Source organism: Cyclopterus lumpus, chromosome 25 (genome assembly GCF_009769545.1).
Source record: "Cyclopterus lumpus isolate fCycLum1 chromosome 25, fCycLum1.pri, whole genome shotgun sequence".
Classification (NCBI taxonomy): Eukaryota; Metazoa; Chordata; class Actinopteri; order Perciformes; family Cyclopteridae; genus Cyclopterus; species Cyclopterus lumpus.
The window spans coordinates 11,632,448-11,657,815 of record NC_046990.1 but is presented as its reverse complement, the minus strand read 5'-3'; the positions used below and the strand labels follow the sequence as shown (position 1 = coordinate 11,657,815).

Below are 25,368 nucleotides of genomic sequence, written 5' to 3'. Positions count from 1 at the left end.
GGTGAAAGCATAAAGAAACATCAGATTGCTTTACTGGACGTTTCCTTTCGCTGCACCGACGCCTTTGACTCTTAATAGATTCTTTTGAAACGTTGCAAAAAAGGAAACACGGAATACGCGTGTTCCCATCACCTGGTTTAGGGTCAATAAACTAGACTACAGTGTGGCTGTGACCCTCCAGGAGAAGGAGTAGAAAACTAAACGCCGTGGCCATCCAACCCATGCACAGTAGAAAGAATGTGAGGAGCATGAAGGACCGTTTTAAATCCAAAGTGTACAAATCGATGTCCTTTAATCTTCCGATTCTTCTTTCTTGTTTGCAATTTTTACGATCACACTCAGAAGCCTACAGAGTTATTTGCTTTCATTTCCTCTTATCAAATCCTGCTGGGAGTTCACGCTGTTGGAATATGCTCATTGCAGATAGCATGTCTCCCCAGAGCGCCGCGGCGTGCATCCAGACACCCCCAGAGCCCTTCTTGGCTCTGCTTGAACCTCCATGGCAGGACACCTCTGGGAGTGGGGGAGCAGATGAGATCTCCATCACCATCATCAACAACACACACCCTTCACCCCTCCCTTCTTCCCCCTCTCGCTTTCGGAGGTGTCTGGTGACTCTGGCCCCGGCTATCTCGCCCCTCCCTTCATCGTGGAGGAGAGAGGGAGGAAGAGAGAGGCTTCAGCCCACTACCACCTTGTCCCCAGAGGCCCATTGCCTGCCTGCCTGCCCGCCCGCCTGCCCCTCCTGCTGCTCAGTACAGCTGTGGCTCAGCACCAGACCAGCTGGAGATCTCAACCCCTGCCAGAGAGCCACAGTGAGTGAAAGCTCCTCACCTCTCTTGGCTGACTCTTCATTAGGTGACAGACACCAACTCCCAGTTGCAGCTGCCAAGCCGCTCCGCTGGTGCTGAGAAGATCCTCCTTTAAAAGCATGGCTCTGGCACCGCGGGCCCTGGCGCTTACCTGGCCCCTGGTGCTCGCCCTGCTCAGCCTGGCGCCGGCGCCCGCCTCGGGGGGCTGCCCGGCGGCTTGCCGGTGCTCGTTCGCAATGCTGCAGTGCCTGGAGCCCAATGGCATCGCCGGCATCCCGGCTCTGGCCCCGCAAGAGAGCGAGAACGTGACAGAGATGTGAGTATGATGTGTCACCTGCTCTGCATGCGCCTCCGACTCAGCGTGAGCTCATCAGACGCCGCGATGTTTGTGGGTGATATTTCTCTGCTTGTGTTCATGTCGGCGTTGAATCTGTTTGAGGGCGTCTCAATGTCCGGGTTTTGGTTTTGGCCAATGGTATCATATGTGACCTGCAGTTTAGGACGAGGGCTATCTTTCTGGGTTTTGTCCAATTGAGTCTGTCAATCTATTCCAGGACATAAAATGCAGTTTGTCATAGAAATAACTCAAAAGCAGTGGACGGAGATGTTTCATTCAAGGTTGTGCAATAAAGTTGCTTTCCATTGCTATGACTGAAAAGTGCCTTTCTGCATGCTAAGGGGGTGATCGGCTTCTAATGTGTGCGTGTTAGTTTATTTCTCAATATTTGCATTATTTGGTCTGTTTTCATACCACGAGGAGAGTTTGTTCTCAGCGGTGCGTTTGTCCAGCCGTGTTAATGAGATAATGATGATGTCTCCACCAAAGTACAACAGCAAAGTCTTGGAGAGCATCTGTCTCGAGCCCCTCAGAAGGTCTGCGAGGCGTCGTTTAGTCCTCATGTTCTGAGGAAGGAGGTTCCTGCTCTGTTGACAGCAGACAGAAGTTGTTTGTTGTGGAAGTCCAGAGGCTGCTTCTGGAAAGTAAATGTACTGCTGCTTGAGACGCATTAGCACGGTAGTAATTGTGTCACTCTGGTCATTGGAAATCAATTATGGATTGCTACTGACAATAACTGGCTTGGAGTGACGGGAACTGATGTCCTATTATCCATTGTGCCTCAACATGTGGCCTCGGGGTCTTTAAAGGATCTCAGCTCTTTAGTTCTGTGGAAAACCAAGAAAACTTTTGGTCTGTTGATAGCTGCAAGTTTAAGAGATGGAGAAATATGTATAGATATATACGGTTTTCTTTTGGTACGGTAACGCTATCAGAGTTCATAAACTCTGACTTTAGTTGGAATCTTCCTTCTGCAGCTGTGTGTTTTTGTTGTACTTTAAAGCCAAAGCCAGTAAACATGTACGGGTACAAAGTTATCGGTCACATTAACTGAAGCACATGTGTACCAGTTCTGAAGGACAACAAACAATTATCTAATGTACAAATACCATGCTGTTATTCACGGCGGTCATCTGAGATGCATGCGGCTGGATCGGAGAAAGAAAGAAAGAATGTTCTCATTTTTTGAAGCTCTAATGGGAATTCCACTGAAAGATCTGCTGGCCTGCGTTTGCCAGCGAGGTTGTTCTGACCCGGTTCACGGCCCATGGGAGGAAGGAGAGGCTCACTTGTTGCTGTGGTCCGGAGGTTTCATGTCGGCCTTTACAGCCACACACGTCTGTCACGTGCGTGGACGGGCGGTCGCCGCGGGGAAGGCGCTCTCACTCGGACGACTGTCACTCAACGTTGGAACGTTGTATGGAAAAGGAAGCAGAAAACTGACCACCTGTGATTTAAAAGACGGCTGCTGTATTATTATGCAACCCACCATCAGCTCCAGCGTGGAAATCTAAATGTCACTCTCCGCACCACCACGCCGCACTCGCTTTGTTCCCGTGTGCAGAGCGGAGCAATTAGCACAGAAGGAAGTACGTTTGTGAAAGTCCATTTACTGCTGCGTCCTGCCTCCATTCACCTGCCCCCCGCTCCCCCCCCCCCCTCATGCCAGAGGTATTACCTTGTACCTGCAGCTAGACATGTTTCGTAGAGCTCGGGGTGAGGCTCGACACTCTCCCCGAACCGTTGGATCAATAAGCGAGCTGGCCTGTCTCCGGCGCTCTACATGCCAGCAAACAACAACACTTCGGCGAATTGGCAGCGTAAGGGAATACGGCCGATACGCGGAACAAACAAGGGGCCATTAACTGTGGAACGGGGGCCAAGATTCATTGGACGCAGAGTTATAAATTCAATTTTGTGAATTGCCAGTCAATGCCTCCACCCGGGAACAATAGATTATATACAGCCCACTTGGCTCAATCCAATAAGTAAGGGCGATGGGTGATCCTGGGGCCCACCTGCCCTGTAATCACATTATTGCTGTGCGGGTCAATCGGACATGAATAAAAAGGTTTGTGTGTCGCAGCTGACGAACAGAACTGGAGGGGTAGAAACAATGCCACATGCATCTACTGGAAATGAGTCCAGGTATTCGTTGGCATACTAAACATCATCATACCATGGGGGGGGGGGGGGGGGGGGGGAATCTATATTCAGAACAAAGAGCTGCCACTTTATTCTTCTACTTCACTGGATTTCAGAGGAAAATAAATGTTTCTTTCACAGCATTTAAGTTCTTAGTCACTTTGCACAGAAAACCTTTCAAGAAAATATGTATTCATATAATCGTGAATCAATTATTTGTAAGCTACAGTACATGGGGAAACAGTTGATGCTTTTTCCAGAGAACAGCACCCACAGAAACCATTAAAAATGCTGTATAGTGCTTGATGTGTCACATGACCTGCTAGAAACCAGTCTGCTGTGCTGTCTATACAAAATGTACTTTAAAAAGGCATCTTTTCCACCATATTTAAACTAAAAATTTCCAAATATTCACCACGAAACAATCAACGTTTTTATGAAAACATGCTTACGCATCATTTATTGAAAGTGAAATACTGAAAAGCTTCAAAACGCACACAAAACCAAAAAGCACAAAAACAAGGCTGCCCCACTTAGATTCCAACAAACTAACCTTGAACGCTTCTTTGTATAATATTCAGAACATTAATATAACAGCAAGCAACTATTTGCAAAGTGAAGATGTATTGAAGAGTAGAAGAGTTCATTTAGTGCATGTGAGCCCCTCTGGTTCGCTCATGGCCGCCGTCTCATCCGGCGCCACGTCGAGAGACAATAGATATGCTCTTTGTTTGGCCTTAAGCACCTTTAAGTACTTCCTGCTCTGTTTATCCACTTTAAAAATGTGTTAATCATATCATCTTTAAAGTTGATGCAAAGTATTCACATCATGTGTATACTTTGTATAAATAACCTTATTCGTTTAGTGATTTCTTCTTATTAATCTTTCCCGAGGATACACGTGTTCAAGGGAAGGCTGAAGACACGTTTCCTTCATGATTGGAGTTAATGGAGAGTCCTCCTGGGCTCAAAGGACAACATCCGTACGAGAGGAGTGGAGGTGGAGGAGCAACGGGGCGAGAGCCTCCGTGGCCGTCCATTCAAACCTGTCCTTGTGCTGAGGGCTGAATTCATCCACAGCTCACTAGTTATTCTGAGGAGGCTGCGACTGGAAAATTAATTTTCCCATCCGCCTCGTCTACCCGGCGTCTTTTATGCCTTTTCTTCACATGAGCATGTTTCAAATCCCCACTCAGTCCCAGTCCTTCCTTTTCTTTCTCCCAACCCTCAATAATAATAATAATAATAATAATAATAATAATAATACCTTTTAACGGAGGTTAATGGTTTACAATAATTGGCTGCTGTGTATTGACAGAGGTTACACGGGTGACTCTTTTGTTGCATTCAGTGTTTTGAGGATTATTGTCGTTAACTATATTTCTCTTGTTCACTCTCTTGGGTAAAAAAAAAAAACCTGCCTTTAAAAATAAATGAATATTGCTGTCATGCGTCTGGTTGGAACGCCCGAAACAATGAACACGGATGATGGTAAACTCTTCATTCTTTTGATTGTCCCTGAAGGAGGAACCCATTCACTTGTTTTTTAAGTGTTTAGTCTCTATTATTTTCATTCAGCGTGGGTTTAATTGATTATCTACACAACAAAAGGCTGAAGGTCACAACAGAATTTATGTATTTACCGTGCAACTTTCTCTCTCTCTTTTTCAACCAGTTACATAGAAAACCAAGCAGCCCTGGAGAATATAACTATAATTGATCTTGCTAACTACAAAGAGCTGAAGAACCTGTAAGTAATGCGAAGTAATTCTCACATACTTGATAATGAAAACAATTGTTCCACACTTCATGTTTTACATGTTGTGCTGTTTCTCTGCACCGTACTGTTTGTTGTAAACACAACATGTAACTCCATTGACCGCTCAATAACGCCCCCCTCACCCCCCCTTTACTCACTGTTGCTATGCCGATCAAGCTTTCTGCTCGGCCACAGCACATGCAGTTTGCAATGAGAAGGAAGCAGATTTAACCCTAAAAGCTTTTACTTCCATTTCCCTTTCATATTTACTACTAACTATACCACCTCAATAGTACTAATTAAAGCCAGTTGCTCTTACTACACACCGCTTTCTCCATGTTCTATGCTTTCCAAAATATCATCTACGTTGTATGTGGATTATTCAAAAGAAATGTTTGCCAGATGAGCGGAAAATGACAATAATGCAACTCCTTAATTTATTGATGTCCCGTGAACTTTGAGTTGTGCCTTCTCCCCTCAGCACGGTCACGCTGTGCAAGCTGAGGCTCATCTCGGCCAACGCCTTCAGACACAACCCCAAGCTGCAGTACGTGTAAGTGTGTCAATACAGAGCGACTGTCAGCTGTGTGTGTTTTGACCCGTGTGTGTGACGTGCACGTCTCTAGTGCACGTCTCTAGTGCACGTCACTAGTGCACGTCTCTAGTGCACGTCACTAGTGCACGTCACTAGTGCACGTCTCTAGTGCACGTCTCTAGTGCACGTCACTAGTGCACGTCACTAGTGCACGTCACTAGTGCACGTCTCTAGTGCAGATCACTAGTGCACGTCTCTAGTGCACGTCACTAGTGCACGTCACTAGTGCACGTCACTAGTGCACGTCACTAGTGCACGTCTCTAGTGCACGTCACTAGTGCACGTCTCTAGTGCACGTCACTAGTGCACGTCACTAGTGCACGTCTCTAGTGCACGTCTCTAGTGCACGTCACTAGTGCACGTCTCTAGTGCACGTCTCTAGTGCACGTCACTAGTGCACGTCTCTACGTCTCTAGTGCACGTCTCTACGTCTCTAGTGCACGTCTCTAGTGCACGTCTCTAGTGCACGTCTCTAGTGCACGTCTCTACGTCTCTAGTGCACGTCTCTAGTGCACGTCTCTAGTGCACGTCTCTACGTCTCTAGTGCACGTCTCTAGTGCACGTCTCTAGTGCACGTCTCTAGTGCACGTCACTAGTGCACGTCTCTAGTGCACGTCACTAGTGCACGTCTCTAGTGCACGTCTCTAGTGCACGTCTCTAGTGCACGTCTCTACGTCACTAGTGCACGTCTCTAGTGCACGTCACTAGTGCACGTCTCTAGTGCACGTCACTAGTGCACGTCTCTAGTGCACGTCTCTAGTGCACGTCACTAGTGCACGTCTCTAGTGCACGTCACTAGTGCACGTCTCTAGTGCACGTCTCTAGTGCACGTCACTAGTGCACGTCTCTAGTGCACGTCACTAGTGCACGTCTCTAGTGCACGTCACTAGTGCACGTCACTAGTGCACGTCTCTACGTCTCTAGTGCACGTCTCTACGTCTCTAGTGCACGTCTCTAGTGCACGTCTCTAGTGCACGTCTCTAGTGCACGTCTCTACGTCTCTAGTGCACGTCTCTAGTGCACGTCTCGTCTCTAGTGCACGTCTCTAGTGCACGTCTCTACGTCTCTAGTGCACGTCTCTAGTGCACGTCACTAGTGCACGTCTCTAGTGCACGTCACTAGTGCACGTCTCTAGTGCACGTCTCTAGTGCACGTCTCTAGTGCACGTCTCTACGTCTCTAGTGCACGTCTCTAGTGCACGTCTCTAGTGCACGTCTCTAGTGCACGTCTCTACGTCTCTAGTGCACGTCTCTAGTGCACGTCTCTAGTGCACGTCACTAGTGCACGTCTCTAGTGCACGTCACTAGTGCACGTCTCTAGTGCACGTCTCTAGTGCACGTCTCTAGTGCACGTCTCTAGTGCACGTCTCTAGTGCACGTCACTAGTGCACGTCACTAGTGCACGTCTCTACGTCTCTAGTGAACGTCTCTACGTCTCTAGTGCACGTCTCTAGTGCACGTCTCTAGTGCACGTCTCTAGTGCACGTCTCTACGTCTCTAGTGCACGTCTCTAGTGCACGTCTCTACGTCTCTAGTGCACGTCTCTAGTGCACGTCTCGTCTCTAGTGCACGTCTCTAGTGCACGTCTCTACGTCTCTAGTGCACGTCTCTAGTGCACGTCTCTAGTGCACGTCACTAGTGCACGTCTCTAGTGCACGTCACTAGTGCACGTCTCTAGTGCACGTCTCTAGTGCACGTCTCTAGTGCACGTCTCTACGTCTCTAGTGCACGTCTCTAGTGCACGTCTCTAGTGCACGTCTCTACGTCTCTAGTGCACGTCTCTAGTGCACGTCTCTAGTGCACGTCACTAGTGCACGTCTCTAGTGCACGTCTTTAGTGCACGTCTCTAGTGCACGTCTCTAGTGCACGTCTCTAGTGCACGTCTCTAGTGCACGTCTCTAGTGCACGTCTTTAGTGCACGTCACTAGTGCACGTCTCTAGTGCACGTCACTAGTGCACGTCTCTAGTGCACGTCACTAGTGCACGTCTCTAGTGCACGTCACTAGTGCACGTCTTTAGTGCACGTCACTAGGATGTTACTCATCCTCCGATCTGGTAAATGTGTGCCCGCTCATTTGAAACCACAAATTGCATTTTATTAGAAGTCGTCTCTCTCTCGATGGATATCGTGTAGAATATAACATCCAGCTGTTTGTAACAAGTTAATATCCCTAATATGAGTATTTATACATTACATATTTGGGGTTTTTGTAAAAAAAAAACATTAGCGTGGGGTCTGGGGAATTGTTATTTGTATTTTTTTTCTATATTTCCTGGTATTTTGTGGACTTAATGCTTATTAATCAATAAACTAACCTGAAGATTAAAGCAGATTAATCAATTTGTGAACATAATCTTTAGTTGCATCTGCTAAAATCAATTACTTCTGCTGCTGTTACAAAGAAAACATGTTTTTTTGTTGTAGAAATGATCTAGAAAACCAAAGTGCAGGCAGCCTGTTAATTAAAGAGACAACTTTTCACTCAATATCTAAAAGTAATTAATTTCGGTCTTTACATATCTGTTCAGATTTGCCCAACAATAAATAAGACTTATCTGGTGGACCCATCAAATCTATTCTGACCCTTATCGCCTCCATCTTGTCCTCGTTGTCCCACTTTGCTTATCTGAAAGACAAGCGGGTTTGAGGAGGGCTCGAGAAATTGGAGAAGACATCCACCAGTCACCTTTTACTCGCTCGCTTTGGCGGATTATCGACAACTGATGCATAATAAATACACTCCACTAAGGGTCCATTATCACTTAATCAATATTTAACTGTGGAGGGGGGGAGAGGGGGAGAGGGGGCTTCTGGGTGGCAGATTAAGACCATAAACTAAGCAGTGCACATGGAGGCTTGGACCACTTCACTTTCTCTACTTCTGCTCACGGCTCCACCCACAAAACTCCGGGATCTTTATCGTCTTTTATAAAAATCCAATACTTAAGAATGGCAAAAAGAAAATGAGCTGCCATTCCCGGCTCTGCCCCCCCCCCCCCCTCCCCCGGGTAGGAATAGAGCTGGTAATGGATAAGCCCCGATGGCTAACCCATCTGACATGAACTTTTGGGAGCAAGGAAAACAAATAATTGAACCCGTGGTCCTGCCAGAGTGAATATGTATTGGCTTCCATGTGGGCGCTCCCCAGTGTGGCGTCTGGTCATCTTCTGGGGACGTTTATTTACAGCCTGATGCTCCACTGTGATGATATGTTAGTGCCCTGAGAGGCAATAAGATACGTAGCATTCACCCATGACATGATTACAATGATGCATTATAACCTTTTTAATACGTTTAAATGGTCAAATTGAGTGAAAAGTCAGTCAATAGCTTTTTGAGACATTTCATGTAAAACCACAAAAGGTTGTCGGCCTCATTGTCGCACTACAGAAAATGTCCGGGGTCACCAAATTCATGAGGATTCATCCTCTGGGGACCTTGAATATTTATTTGTTGCCATGAAGCTCTACAAGCAGGTGAGCAACGCTCTCAAAAGAGAGCAATCAAATCACAGAGCGAGAAGCAATATAAATAAAAATGTTACTTTCTTTTTCTTTTGTTAAACCCGATTAAAAGTCCAATTGCCTTTTTCCAGAAGATGTTTAGGATGCCGATGGCATGAACACAATACTGGCTGTGCTGTTACCTTCTTTATCTGGCCAGGTGGTTCTTGACAATTGAATATTGATAGAACCACAATGTCTTTAATGTCGTTAACGTGTCTTCTCTCAAATAGGAACCTGGCCTCTAACTCCCTGGAACACATCTCCTGGAAGGTGTTTCATTTCCTGCCACTGCTCAACCTGTGAGTCCCTTTAAACTCGATTGGATTATTATTATTATTATTGGATTATTAGTATTATTATTGGATTATTCCAGAAAAATAAGCTATGTGGCAAACAAAAGTTGATACTTGAACATTTCGTTCTGCAAGATAATCTTCAAAAGAAGAAGAACAGTACCGTTGTGAATACAAAGACCAGAAGTAAAAAAGCTTTAAGCTATAGACGAACTCCACCACGGTCACATGACTCCATGTCACTAAAGGTGGACGATGACGTTTACTTTAGCTTGTTGTAAAAAGGGCTGTTGACTAATGTGAGTTTGTGTTAACCACAAACCTACACACACACACACACACACACACACACACACACACACACACACACACACACACACACACACACACACACACACACACACACACACACACACACACACACACACACACACACACACACACACACACACACACACACACACACACACACACACACACACACACACACACACACACACACACACACACACACACACACACACACACACACACACACACACACACACACACACACACACACACACCTTTGATTAGGATTAAAAACATGTTCATGCACCGGTCCATTTTGAGAGTGTGTGCATGTTTGTCTTCCATATGCCTGATGGAAAGAAAACATCCCAAAATACACACTTGCGTGTTTATTTTCCTACTTTGTCTGTTTGCACCTGACGCCTCGTTTACATGTTTAAACACCTTGATGACATCTATTGTTGGAAAAGGGGTTTTATTTGTCTCTCTCAGCTGACTTGATTAGGATGTGAATGATATTTTAAAGTAGTGGAAATTCAAAAGATGAAACGTTAATTGTGCAGGTTAATCTCTGGGTCTTTCAGAGCTCTCGTAACCCAGAGCTTAATTCACGGGTGAGCGAGTTCACTTCAAATAAAACCCGCGGTTGACTCATCGGTGCCCAGCAACACTTTTTCACCAGTGACTGCCGGGTCTGAAGAACAATAGAATCATTACTAAACAAAAGGTTGTTCTTCAAGGATTCATGCATAATGTTCTCCACTTATTTTAAAAGTAAAGCAATACTTTTGTGCGTTTACATAAAGAGAGCATGTCTGCAATAAATAAATCCATTCATTAGTTTCTCCTGTTTCTCTCATTTTGTATGTTTTATGCTCGAGACGCCTCCTCTGTTTTCTCCCCAGGGTGCTGAGGGACAACCCTCTGGTCTGCTCGTGTGACCTCCACTGGCTGCAGACGTGGCAGCGCAATGAGCGCGGCGACGTGGACAACCAAAGGTTGTCTTGTTTCTCCGACGACCAAGAAGTGACGCTCGACTCTTTGGTGCTCGATAACTGCAGTGAGTGACGTGCATGATGTCATCGGTGATGATGCATGCCGACAGTAAGATGTGCAACACGTTCAAACCAGACATGAAGGCTACGAATGTTCACGTAGTTATAGATTCTGACATTTTTCAATGTAGCTTCACCCAGGTGGCTTAAAAAAGGTGAAATAATCATCATTTCTGCTGCATATGAACGAGCGCTGCAGTGAAACGCAGACGCCACGGACTCGCCGGCTTCGTCGTCTCGTTGCCAGGAAACACAGGAGAGAGTTTTCTCCCAACTGCTACAAGAAAGAAAAGAGAAAGACGACCCCGGCTCTGCTGTCTTCACTCAGTCGCGTCGCTCACCGCCGTCTCCTCTGCTGCTCTCAGGTCTGCCCGTGGTGACCATTGACCCCTTCAAGGATTCAAAGATTCAAGAAGGAGGCAACCTGACGTTCGCCTGTCAAGTGACAGGAAGTCCATCTCCCAACGTGAGATGGCGAACTGATGCGCTCAAGTCTCGCTTCTTTACCCAGGTAGTGGAAATGTAAACGAGTATTAACTAAATATCATTTGCTGGCTGTATTTATCGAGGCCAGCTGTCTGATAAAAGTTGCGATTTAGTTTTTACTGCTTTCCCGACTGCTGTAAAGCTTTGTCGACAAACTGTTTATATAAAGTACAGTTGGCTTCTTTTATCTATTGATCTACAGGATAGTAAATTGGATCCCATTTCACCCCTCTGACCCGTATTCCTCTAAGTGATCTATGTGTAGTAGTGGCTGCATTAACCTCCTCTGCTCTTCCTCTGCTGACAGGAGAGAATCTGGGGCTCCACATTAGAGCTGGTCCTGTTCCTCTCCAACATCTCCTCCAAGGACAACCTGCACAACCTAACCTGTGAGGCCGAGAACCAAGCTGGGCCCGGGGAGGAGATGGTGCAGTTGGACATCGAGTGTAAGTGCCACATCTTGAAAGCTCGCCGGCTCAACGGGAGTCGTCTAATGGAGGTCATTTCTCTAGTGCAGGCAGGGTGGACAGCGAGAGAAAGGAAAAATACACGGTACTGATTTCTTCTAAATGCCCCCCCAAACACGAGCATGTACCCGCCACGCTTCTAATGGAGCTCTTTGTCATCTGCCACTCACTCTGGCAACTGGGCGAGAAGTGTTAGAATAATACGAGTGGAGTGCTGCAGGTATGGCTCAGGTAGAGCTTACGGTTCCTCTCCTTGCTCTCAAAGAACTCCTTCAACTCACCACACACACACACACACACACACACACACACACACACACACACAGTACTTCTGCAGCTTGACCCAGGAGGCTCCTGTTGTTCTTCTCCTTTCAGATGCATTAGCGCATCGAGGAGCACGCAGGAACGACAGCACCCAGCGGTCCCACAGAAAACACGGTCGGATGCATTAGCGATGCATTACTGAAGAAAATACTGCCAAAACAATATCGTAAATCATCAACTCTGTGACACACATTAGGCAGAATAAAGCCAAAAAAAGAGCGGGGGCGCCAATCAGCTGGGGCCGAATGCACGAGCATCGAGGGACAGATAATGAGCGTCAGGAAAACGGGGCTGATAACCCGCCTAAGATCGGATTTGAGCCGGCGCTAATGGACCTTTCCCTCCTACTCCGGAAAACCGCTTCATCCGCAGTGATTGGCAGTCAGTAAATGCGTTAGTGCAGCTAATCTATCAACATCAGCCCCCTGGTGGACGGACACTCGTTAACCGCCAGCCCTTTAATTACTCTTAATTACCTCCCTGAACAGTGGGTGTTTACAGCTGAGTGGCTCTCGGTGCCATTGATTCATGGCGCTCGTGTGGCTTCCCTTTCGAAGAAGAGCATGTGGTGTTGTTGTTGTTGTTTTTGCAGCATCATTGAAGTTAAAAAGGTGGATTCGGAGCACCAGTTTTATTAATATCCATCATGGCAAAAAGTTATTTATTTTGTATGCAAAAAAGGTTAACTGTGAATCATGTAGTGTATTTCCTAAAGAAAAGTTCAGGGTCTAAACTGGTCCAGTGAGAGCCGGCTCACTACCCAGAATGCCTCCTTTTGACCCCCTGCAGTGAGAACGCTAATGGATGATTAGTCCAATGTGAATCACGGAGCTCACGCTCACCCAGCACAGACGTCCAGTGGGCTCTGGGTGGAAAGACCTCCGTCTCCCCTTAGCGCAGCACTTTCCAAAGGCGGGGTCACGGGTTAAGAGCAGCACCGGGGGTCTCTGCACTCGAGGGCCGCGTTCGATCCGGACGAGGCCATTTCCTGTAACCTCACGTCCTGCGGAGCTTCCAGGTAGCTTTTGTGGTCTGGGGGCACGACGACGACCAGGATTCATTATTCATAGCAGGTCGGCACAGGTTTGATGTACAGATGGAGAGCATCGATTCATGGAAACCTACAGGACGCCCCCCAACCGTCGATGTTGCACAATAGTATGCTCGTGCATTTAAATCTCCGTAATCATTATTTGATTTATTGGCAATGTGACCAGTGCAAAGTGCTTTATTCATTGATATAATTATCATTTAATATGTTGCTACTTTGCACTTCAGAGCAATACAGGGTCCTTTTTACATAAAATCATCAATCAATCTGCAGATTATTTTCTCAATTAATAAATCAAATCATTATTTTTTTTTAATTCTCAATAAATGGTGGGACTGGGAGAATTTTCTCATGAGTTTTTTATAGAACGACGAGACTTAAAACTTCTTATTTTTGTCACTGCAGATTAATTGATTACTAAATAGATTAATTTTAGGACCTTGTTGCTCCGTTTGGATGGAGCCAGGCTAGCTGTTTCCATCTGTTTCCACACATTAAGCTAAGCTAAGCTAAACTGGCTGCTTCATATTCACCATACAGACATGAGTGGTATCATTTCTCATCTATTGGCAAGAAAGCCAACGAGTTTATTTCCCAAAATGTCGTAACTATTAATTTTGAGTCTTCACTTTCCAAATAAGAAGCACAAAGTCAAGCAAAGGAAGCACTTTCCCGATCTTCTCTTCTGCCCCTGAACTCCCAACATCTGTCGTCTCCCATCAGTTCCAGTAAGAATCGGCTACCTGGGCAACGCCGTGCAGCAGCACCACTGGTGCTTCCCCTTCGTGGTGGACGGCAACCCCGAGCCGACCATCACCTGGCGCTACAATGGCCACGAGCTCAAGGAGAGCGCCTACACTTACACGCAGCTCATCCCCGACTCCGGGGACGGCTCCGAGAAACACGGGTGCCTCTTCCTCAACAAGCCCACCCACATCAACAACGGCCTCTACACCCTGATGGTGCAGAACAAGCTGGGCAGGGACGAGGCCACGGCCAACGGGAGCTTCATGGACAACCCGTTCGACGAGTTCGACCCCGAGGGCATCTTTCCAGGTGAGTTCCTGAAACTGTTTTTGAGCCGGAGAAGGGTTTTATTTTTCCGAGCAGTATCCCATGGGGGGGGGAGGCCATTAGGGCAGCTGCAAGAGGAATCCATCTGAATATCTTATTCAACACGGCCTGCTCCAGTGTTGAAGCACTGATTCACATCTTTCAACAAGGTCCCTCAAAAAACTGCAGAGTCGTCACAAAGCAACTAAACGAGTTATAAGTTAATGATCTTAGAGATCTGGGATATAAACACACTTTCTTCATTCCTGATTAACTCTGAATCAGCAGCTTAACACAAATGTGTTTCTATCTGCCCGCTTCAAGTAAAGTATATTAATGAAAATGAATTAATATTCACCAGCAAATGCGTTAAAGATCTATTGCATAGATACAGTATATACAGTGTATGGGCTAGTGTGGAATAGGTATTTACATTCCTCTAGAATGCAACATAGCATAACATCTACAACAAATACATGTTATTCACAATTTCAGCAGAGACTAATAATTGGAAAACAACGTGTGTGTGTGTGTGTGTGTGTGTGTGTGTGTGTGTGTGTGTGTGTGTGTGTGTGTGTGTGTGTGTGTGTGTGTGTGTGTGTGTGTGTGCATGCTTTAATATCACGGCTTGCTTCTCCGGTCTAATACAACTGTTTGTGTTCTTCCTTCACGCCAGTCCCCGATGCGGCTCCAAGTAAGTCTTGGATTTGATTCACACTCTCCTAAAGATGATCCCATCACGTCCCTCTAAAACAAATCTCCTTCCTGATCCTCAGTTCCGACAAACAAATCGGACATGGACGTCACGGAGAACCCGGAGAGTCGGGTGTTCGTGGTGCGTCCGCAGACACACACACACACACACACACACACACACACACCCCTCCTGTCGTCGGTCATCATGAGTGTGTGTGTGTGTGTCTTTGCTTCGACAGGTGTCGGTGGCCGTGGGTTTCGCCGTGTTCGCCTGCACGTTCCTGCTCATCATGGTTCTGGTCATCAACAAGTGTGGCCAGCGTTCCAAGTTCGGTATTCACCGTAAGTTTGAAACGCAGCATTTTTATTTTATACAGCCCAATACCGCAAATTATATTAAAGCAAATAAAAACAATACAAAACAAGAAAACTGCAGAACAACAGAATCCTTAAAGATGACGACCTCCGTTAATTAAACTAGCCGAGCTCAGAGTCCTCAGAGGCCGTCGCACCCTGGACCGATCGGCGTCATCAGAACCACACGACCGAAGACGTACAGGCGAACTGGAATGAGACGTATGTAGTCGTTCCACCTAATTATGGCGTCAAATCGCAGACGTTTCTGAGAGACCGACTAATACGAGATTTCCACCGAGCCGTAACCCTTCACACTGAAGGGCCTTCATTACTGCTCGAGAATGGCAGAAACCTCCCTCGGCCACCGCCACGTGGTGAGGACCATTAAAGAAGATGGATGGAGGAACAGCTAGACGCGATATAGCTCCACTCTGAACCCCCCAACACACACACACACACACACACACACACACACTTCTCACTCTAAAAGTGCCTAAGTGGGCCAGATTGCCTAAGTGGGCCCTGCTCCCTCTTTCCTTTCCTCCATCGCTTCTCTTTGTTGTTCCATTTTCTGCCGTGTTGGACTCTGGGGGTTCTGTGGTTTGCCTTGCTGAGTGGGGTTTTACAATTTGGGCCCCACTTGTTTGGCTTTTAATACACGCTGTCGTCCATTCAGGCTCCCGATCCCCCTCTTCCAGTTCAATGTGTCCTGATTGCTGCCTGGTTGATGATGGTGATTATTAGAGCTCGTCACCACGGCAGAAACTCATGTGCAGCCGGAGCCGGCGGCTCAATAAGTTCAGAGTTTTCTTCTGACGGCCGCAAGCAATCACGATTGCTTGGAGGCTGATTGGTCGGTACGCAGCGCTCACTTTGCCCCGTGTTGCCAGGCTCCTCCGTTCTGGGAACCGAGGACGACCTGGCTGTGTCGCTTCGTTTCATGAACTTCGGAACCAGCCCGCCTTCCTCAGATGAAGACTCTGGCTTGTCCAGCTTCGTGGAGAATCCGCAGTACTTCTGTGGTATCATCAAGGAGAAAGACATGTGTGAGTGTTGTGGTTTCCACTCTGGTTTAGTGTATCCATACGTATGCTTCATTTGTTTATCACATATCATTTCATGTCTTTTACTATTGCAATGTGTCACCGAGCCAAAGTCCTGGTACGTGTAACGTACGCTTGGCAGTAAACCGGTTCTGATTTTGTATTAATGTCCGTAATATTTTGTTGTTTTTGTCTGCTAATTACAAAAAGTACACGAGTGGTTTAATAAAAAAAAGGGACAACACAGTAAAACTAAAAAGGGGTGAAATCTTGAGCCAGTTTGTTGCAAACAGAAAATCCTTCCTCCCAGATTTTGAACCCTTTTTATGTATTTTCATGCTCAGGCGTCCAGCACATTAAACGGAGGGACATCGTGCTGAAGTGGGAGCTGGGCGAGGGAGCGTTTGGCAAAGTCTACCTGGCAGAGTGCGCCAACCTCAGCCCCGACAGCGACAAGATGCTGGTGGCCATCAAGGTGAGTGAATGCACATCGGTTCACTCATTAGAGCTCTAATGATTAGAGCCCTCAACAGTTGACATGAGTCTACCTAATAAAAGCGTCCAGCAGCCCGAGCTCAAAATGCCCTTCAGGCCTCCTTCAGCCAAAGAACGACCACGATGAACGTAAACAGTGACCACGGTTCTTAGTTCTCACAGCTTGTGGAAGGTCAGAGCTGAGATGATAAGTGATATGCAAAGAACACGCAGACAGATTATGTGCTTCATGGTCAGATTGAAAACTCATGACGGACCGTCGCTTTAATTCCCTCTTCACATTAAACAAAAGAGAAAAGCAGAGAAAGAAATGCTATATTTAAGCTACTTCTTTGCATCTGTATGAACTGAAGTAAAAGGTAGGGACCTTTGTTACTTTCCTCTTTTCAAGTCTACTATCTAATAAAGGGCTAAATGAATAAATCGTGATACTCGATACACCAACAAGAGTTAAAGCAAACACACTGCACTTACTCTTAAATCCTCCGTGCACTGAAATAGCATCCTGCGGTTTCAGAGTGCGACGTCTTTGTGGTTTAATACACAGCTCGTGTTACAACAGGCTAATGCAAACCACAGACGGTGAATCTTCCCATTAATCTGTGCTTTTATTGCAACACATCATCAGTCATAAGCAGGGGCGGAGCAAGGCCTTCTGGGCCTCCAGCAGCTCTTTTAATGTCAACGCACCCCCCTTGTGTGGTCGCAGACTCTGAAGGACGCCAACGAGTCGACCCGGCAGGACTTCCAGAGGGAGGCGGAGCTGCTGACGGTGCTCCAACACCAGCACATCGTGCGCTTCTACGGCGTCTGCACGGACGGAGAGCCGCTGGCCATGGTGTTCGAATACATGCGGCACGGAGACCTCAACCGATTTCTCAGGTACGCAGGCGTGCTCGTGAAGTTCAGTTGTATTTCTTTGAACCAATCACAATCGTGTTGGGCGGAGCTGAGCAGAGGATGAACTAGCATGACTGAGCCAGCAGCTACATTAACAATGAATCCATTCATATGAGGCAAGGCCAGCTAGTGTGTATAGCACCTTTCAACAAGGAGGCGCATTACTTAAGACCTAAAGGCTTTAAGACACGATGCAAAAGAAACACATATATAAAAAAGGCTTAAAAACTCAAAAGAGAGTAGAGTATGTAAAGATATCTCAAATTGTACTTAAAGGACATAAAGATACCCTTCAGTTGCATAAAGATACCCTTCAGTTACATAAAGATACCCTTCAGTTGCATAAAGATACCCTTCAGTTGCATAAAGATACCCTTCAGTTGCATAAAGATACCCTTCAGTTGCATAAAGATACCCTTCAGTTACAGTTACATAAAGATACCCTTCAGTTGCATAAAGACACCCTTCAGTTACATAAAGATACCCTTCAGTTGCATAAAGATACCCTTCAGTTACATAAAGATACCCTTCAGTTGCATAAAGATACCCTTCAGTTACATAAAGATACCCTTCAGTTGCATAAAGATACCCTTCAGTTACAGTTACATAAAGATACCCTTCAGTTGCATAAAGACACCCTTCAGTTACATAAAGATACCCTTCAGTTGCATAAAGACACCCTTCAGTTACAGTTACATAAAGATACCCTTCAGTTAGTTACATAAAGATACCCTTCAGTTAGTTGCATAAAGATACCCTTCAGTTGCATAAAGACACCCTTCAGTTGCATAAAGACACCCTTCAGTTACAGTTACATAAAGATACCCTTCAGTTACAGTTACATAAAGATACCCTTCAGTTACATAAAGATACCCTTCAGTTGCATAAAGATACCCTTCAGTTGCATAAAGATACCCTTCAGTTGCATAAAGATACCCTTCAGTTACAGTTACATAAAGATACCCTTCAGTTAGTTACATAAAGATACCCTTCAGTTGCATAAAGATACCCTACAGTTACAGTTACATAAAGATACCCTTCAGTTACAGTTACATAAAGATACCCTACAGTTACATAAAGATACCCTACAGTTACATAAAGATACCCTTCAGTTACAGTTACATAAAGATACCCTACAGTTACATAAAGATACCCTACAGTTACACCTGTGGCCCGTTGGCTCATTGTCCTTTTGGACTTCCATTGATCTCTGAGCCTCTTCACATCTTCCCCCAACAACAGTGTCTTTGACTCCGTGTGTTTAAAGACACAGAGCTGTCAAAGCTGACGGGTGTTTAAAGGTTGAACCCACTCAGCCGTGTGGGTCCGGTGGTCTCTCAGCGCATCTGTGGCTCCTGCGTTTAAGTACAACTGCATGAATGGAAGTGGTTACGACTGTAGAGACTAATAGTTTGATGCTGCGGCTTCTCTTCCTCCTCTCGAGGTCTCTGAAGTCTATTTACAAGAGCGTCAGATGATCTGTGGCCCGAGAGAGAGTCGGGAGTTTAAATCTCTCCCTTGATTTCTCACCGTCTCAAACGCATCTTAATATCGCCGATGATTTATTTCCCCTCCATAATTCATCCACTGACAGTTTATATCACCCGTCTGTCACAGAAATTGGAGGCTGCAGTGAATCGTATCAAATGACGGCGTCGCATCGCGGGCACGCGTCTCTCGTTTGGTGAAAATGTGATTTACAGCTTGTCAAGTCGCAAATATAATATTTACAAGATGTCCTCCCTTGAGAATAGCAAATGGTGAATTGCCGGATTTCATTTCAATGCTGATGGACGGCGGTAAATAAAATCAGATTGAGCACTCGGGCAGAAAAAGACTAGACGTGATGTCTCCAGAAGAGCATCATTGGTTTTAAAACGCGTGGTTTGGATCTGGGAGTCTGGAGGAGCCCCTGAGGGCTGAGACCGTGTGGACCTTAGAGCGCTCGTGGCACCTGGGAAGCCATCTGACAACGACCAGAGCAGACGCTCCGCCAGGTGTCCTCCACAGGAGACAGATTGGGAAGGAAACCCAAACACAGACTTTGAGATGCATGTTCGCCGACGGATGGAAATCACATTTCCAGCAGACAGAATGGGTGAAACGGCCGAGGGCCCCCACAATGCAGCTGCTTTCCCACCCTGCCACCTGCCTTTTAAACTAATAGTGATTGTATAGACAACTTCCTTTGTAAGGAGGGGACAAAGTGGAGAGGAGAGATATTAGGATGGATGGAGACACATCGTCTGTGATTTGCTCATTTAGGCTGCAGTTGGACGTGCGAGTGGGTGTTTATGATCCACGAGAGTCAATGTGCTCCGCATCTCCGAATCGCATTATTGCAAATCTATTGTAGGCGTATTACAAGCCTTATGTTTTCTATTAACCGGCCGTATCACGGCGCGGTCGAGCCCACCGGGTCTCAAGAGCTCACGCATGTCAGAAATGTTTCAATCTGCAGATTGCGTGCGGAGGTCATTGTCCTTCAGGTCACCAGAGGGTGATGCCATAGTTACCAACATACCGGGAGCATTTGATTAATGTGAACAGCCAATGGGGGCCGAGGATCTCCTGTTCTTTACAAATGGAAGTATGTGTGATGCTAACGTCCCCTTTGGGAGGACGGGAGTTCAGCTCCAGTGCAGGAAGGAAAAACCATTAAGGAAAATATTCTGGCATCTCTCAAATCAAAAACATTTCCTGAAACTGGCATACAAATCGGACCACGACAAACATATCTTACCTCAAAGGGTACTTTCTTAAAAAGCAATGAAGCTTCAGAAATTACAAATACCACATTATATACAAGATGAGTCCTCATTAAAAATCAATTAGTTCAAGAATTTAAGGATTTTCTACTGTTCTTTTTATAATTCAGTGTAAATAAAAGACTAGACTGCTGAGATCTATAGTTCTTTTTTTTCAGTGACAAATGTGCCTTTAACCAATTTAGCTATGAAAAAAGGGAAAGAAAAGATATGGGTAATGTTGTATTTGGTACTTAAGTATTTCAATTACAGGCTACTGTACTTTATACTCCACAATATTTACTTGCCAACTGTTTCATTTAAGATTCCACATTAAAAAGATCACAAAAAGAAAACTTTAAAATATAAATATATTGTTATCAATTAAACTGGTGGTTTTATTTACTCCTGACCCCTTATAATAAAATAAAAGTGTCTACTTGGAGACATCTACCCAATAAACCTCTAAGATGGGTCACTTACATAACTCTAAAACTTTAAAACAGCCATTATTCTACAAAAAGTAAAGATCAGTCTAAGAAAGTCTGGACTAAACTAAATTAAAATGCTGCTTGTATATTAATGTGTCAGAAATGATCCAATAATGTCATAATGAGAATTTTACTTTGATACATTTTGCAGATAATGCTTGTGTACTTTTTAGTAGGATTGTGAATGCAGGGCTCTTAAATCAAGTATTCAATGTCGCTGAAATACTCGATTCAAAGTACTCCTTCCACCACTGCCTCAGGGCTCACGGGCCCGACGCTCGTATCCTGGAGGAGGCCACGATGCCCCCGCTGGGGCAGCTCACTCTGCCTCAGATGCTGCACATCGCCGCCCAGATCGCCTCGGGCATGGTCTACCTGGCATCGCTGCACTTCGTCCACCGAGACCTGGCGACGCGCAACTGTCTGGTGGGGGAGGGCCTGGTGGTCAAAATCGGAGACTTCGGCATGTCCCGAGACATCTACAGCACCGACTACTATCGGGTGAGTGGGCGGATGAAGACGAGAGGGTTTGGTTTGTTTCTGAGTGTCGGTTCAGCCAAAGTGGCCCGAAAGTTAATGAATCCTTTTAGTGGATGTTAAACTGTATGAATTGAAGTCATTGCGGACGTTGAATCACTAATTGTCCAGATTGTCTGCAGTTCATGGATTTATGAAAGCCCATTTCCACCACTGTGATGAAAAGAAAACATCCTGTGACTCATTGTAATGAGCAATTATCCCAAAATACTGAGTTAGCATCTCAAAATGATGCATAGTATGTCAAAGTCTCTCAAAAGAATGAAACATTTTCTCAATATCTTGACTTTTCTGTCAAAATATTGCGTTTCTCATTATATTATTATTTTGAGACATTAAATCATAATTCTAAATGTACCATGTTCTTATTTTAATGACTGATGTTCTCATCACAGTGGTGCAAATGGGCTTCCATAATAAGAAATCAGTGTGAAATGTGCTCATAAACGTGGTTGAACGTTCACCTTCAGACTTCCATTCCTCCTCAGGTGGGCGGACGCACGATGCTGCCGATCCGCTGGATGCCGCCGGAGAGCATCATGTACAGGAAGTTCACCACGGAGAGCGACATCTGGAGCTTCGGCGTGGTCCTCTGGGAGATCTTCACCTACGGCAAACAGCCCTGGTACCAGCTGTCCAACAGCGAGGTGGGTTGGGATGTTATTGGAGGTGTTTTAGAACCAGATGGCGTCTCATTTGGAGGCGTTGTGTTTGTGGGTCGAGCGTCTGTGAACGCATCATCTCGGGAACTCCTTGAGGGGAAACTCTTCAAATGTGGCACAATTGTCCACTTGCAAAACACGTGTTTGGCCATATCTGACCTCATGCGGTGGTGAGACTCTGCTCCAAGTTGTTTTTCAGTCACGTGCATTGTTGCAAAGGTCAAAGGTCGGCTTCTTCAATCGTCTTCTTTTGAGTGGTTCCTCTCCGCTGTGCAGAGTTTCTCTTCATCTCCAAAACCTCAACGGATGGAACTGTCGGAGTGGCCGGTGATTAGATTCGTTTTGGGGTTTTCTTGTGATGAGCTCGACTTTTAAAGTGGCTCAAAAGAAACTAATTTCCCTTTCAGAACTTCAACATTGTTGGTTAGCTTGCCACTAATTCACCTGCAAGGTGTTTTTCCAGATAGATCTACAACGTGTTTATAAAGTGAGCTTTAGCATTGGTTAAGCTAACTAAGCTAATCATACCATGCAGAGACAGCTACACACATGAGGGGGTCTTTCTAGTTCCTACACAACTCTTTACATTAGATAAGAGTTTAGAGCGTACAGTGAGTTTCTTTGAGAGGTGTTCAATGAAAACAGAACAAAACATTTTGATGTAGGCGTGGATGCTTCAGAGTGTATGTTGCTGATGTTTTTTTGTTTGTTTTTTAACGACTCTACACTCTTAAACTAAATCAATAAATTCATAGTAATTAAGGGCAGTCCAGTCTAGCCTTTTCAGCTCGAGCACCAAGAAGTGGGACTCCATTGCGACCACAGCGGTGCTATTACAGGCCCAAACCCTCTCTCCTTTCAAGAGAAGGGTGGATCACTTTCCCCCGGCACTCAATTCTAATCTGATTGGCTCTCATTTTTGCCCAGGCCCAATGAGCCGTAACCTCGTTAACCCAATCTGTCTCGGCCAATGAGGGACAGGTGAAATTATCAAGTTGCCTAAATACGCAGTGGCGGAGATAAATCATCCCTAAAATACCGACAATAGCCATTCTACGAAAACAATTGGAGGAATAGCCCGGATAGCATGCTAACCGCTACAAAAGATACACAAAATACACCAAACCAATAAACATTCAGCCACTTTTTAGTCTTGCAGATAAATGGTCAAATCCAAAGCGTTCGGGTTATACTCGATACAATCTTAGTACCCAAGGTGTCCATGACCGGCAGAAACACAAATAAAAGAGTCTGTATATCTAATAAAATGTCATTAATCAAAGTAATTAATCTAAATGACTCCAGAGAAATGCCAAGTGTCTTGGGTCAGAGGGGAGGTGTGAGTGGGTTGGTCCTTTAAATCCAACATGTTTGACTGTCTGTGGATAGGCAGTGATGTGTGTATGTGTGTGTGTGTGTGTGTGTGTGTGTGTGTGTGTGTGTGTGTGTGTGTGTGTGTGTGTGCGTACGTGTGTGTGTGTGTGTTTGGGGAACAGAGAGGCCTGGAGAGTAGGCTTTGTAGGGACTTATCTTGAGGATCCGGTGCAGGGAAGGAGATCCTCTGTGGCGTCCAAGCCGGTCCGGTCTTTACTTTCCATGAAGCTGAAGAACAGCCTACCGGGTCCGTACTGGTCCCGTGACGTGGTCCCGTGACGTGGTCCCGTGACGTGGTCCCACTCAGCCGGTTCCGTTGCTTTTGTACTTCAACCATTTTTCAAGTTTTTACTAAGGTGTACAGAATCTGAATCCTACAGAATCTGAATCCTACAGAATCTGAATCCTTCAGAATATGAATCCTACAGAATCTGAATCCTACAGAATCTGAATCCTTCAGAATCTGAATCCTACAGAATCTGAATCCTTCAGAATCTGAATCCTACATAATCTGAATCCTACATAATCTGAATCCTACAGAATCTGAATCCTACAGAATCTGAATCCTTCAGAATCTGAATCCTACAGAATCTGAATCCTACAGAATCTGAATCCTACAGAATCTGAATCCTTCTCCTTCAGCCACTCTCGCTCCTCTCTCTGATCTCCTGCTGGTTTTTGTTACTTGATAGTTTTTTTTCCAAGCTCACAGGTGTGCTCATTTAAACCCTCTTTGGCTCCACCCTCTTTTGATGTCAGGGAGAGAAAGGTGTGCTTTTAATTCTCCCTTTCAGCTACAACTCTTGGTCTTGTTTCAAAGCTCAAATATCTATATTGGTCATAAGTCAATCGCTGGAGAGCTTGAGCTGCCACGTCTCTGGTCCTGGACGGACACACAATACTGTGGCTCCTGTTAATATAACGCATTTCTAAATCCCCAACAGGCCATTGAATGCATCACGCAGGGCCGGGAACTGGAGAGGCCACGCACCTGCCCGAAGGAGGTGGCCCTGCTGATGCAGGGCTGCTGGCAGAGAGAGCCCCAGCAGAGGATGGTCATCAAGGACATCCACAGCCGCCTGCTGTTCCTGGTCAAGAACCCGCCGGTGTACCTGGATATCCTGGGCTGAGGAGGCCGGGGACCGACCGGGGGAATGTGCCGCTTTAACTCCATTACTCTAATCCGGGCTAATTACTTTAAGCAGGTTCCTTTTGGTTTGAGATTTAAAAAAATATGTCCCAGCTGCTGCTTATCCAGCCTTGACTTTAAGTTGTGCCTCATCCCCCCCCCCCTCCCTCGTCCTTCTCTGGAAACCTGTCAGATGTTTACCAAAGTGTTTAATCTTTTTCTCAAGTGGGATCAGCCAGATGGAGGGGCATGCATGGATAAGTGTTGAAGTAACTGTATATGGGCTTTACGTTGCTGGGAGTGCGACCTCACAATGAGGGCTTGTCGGGGGGTTTGGCTCCGAGCTGCGGTGCATTTTATTCCACTGTGATGGAGGGCGATTAGAAAATGAAACGGATGATTACACGAGAGGGCAAAAGATTTGTACAGTATAGTCACTGATTTTGAATAAGTTTTGATATGGGACAATATTGAAAGGCTTTCAGTAAATGTATATAAGGAATCAAAGTTGTACAATCAAAACCGTGAGCTGTGTCTGTTTCTGAGATTCAGTGTATCATATGAGTATTTTTCAAAAAACAAGAACAGGATGTCAAAGTGTGTGTTTACATTCAATGCGGTCAGTTTCGCTGTAAAAGAATATGAAGAAAATACTTCCAAAAGATCAACCGTTCGACCCTTCGCCGGCCTGAGGCAACGTGCCATGTTGCCACCTTCAAAATCAAAGCACTTGCAGTGAAATTCGGCACGCTGGGGTCAAGCT

General features: G+C 45.7%; 1 protein-coding gene across 1 annotated transcript; it reads left to right on the top strand.

Moving 5' to 3' along the window:
• The first annotated feature begins 931 nt into the window (after positions 1 to 931).
• On the top strand, positions 932 to 24,606 carry ntrk1 (neurotrophic tyrosine kinase, receptor, type 1). The gene is made up of 16 exons (XM_034529065.1): positions 932 to 1,128; positions 4,970 to 5,044; positions 5,535 to 5,606; positions 9,385 to 9,453; positions 10,644 to 10,798; positions 11,159 to 11,304; positions 11,587 to 11,725; positions 13,845 to 14,177; positions 14,951 to 15,009; positions 15,110 to 15,212; positions 16,118 to 16,273; positions 16,615 to 16,745; positions 17,475 to 17,647; positions 21,164 to 21,404; positions 21,929 to 22,087; positions 24,421 to 24,606. Exons 1-16 carry the CDS (start codon positions 932 to 934, stop codon positions 24,604 to 24,606), a joined length of 2,394 nt encoding a protein of 797 aa, XP_034384956.1.
• The last annotated feature ends 762 nt before the right edge of the window (positions 24,607 to 25,368 follow it).

Coding starts and splice junctions, on each gene's coding strand:
- ntrk1 (XM_034529065.1), top strand. CDS start 932: ATGGCTCTGGCACCGCGGGCCCTGGCGCTTACCTGGCCCCTGGTGCTC. Junction 5,045..5,534: donor TACAAAGAGCTGAAGAACCT/GTAAGTAATGCG, acceptor TTCTCCCCTCAG/CACGGTCACGCTGTGCAAGC. Junction 11,305..11,586: donor AGTCTCGCTTCTTTACCCAG/GTAGTGGAAATG, acceptor CTCTGCTGACAG/GAGAGAATCTGGGGCTCCAC.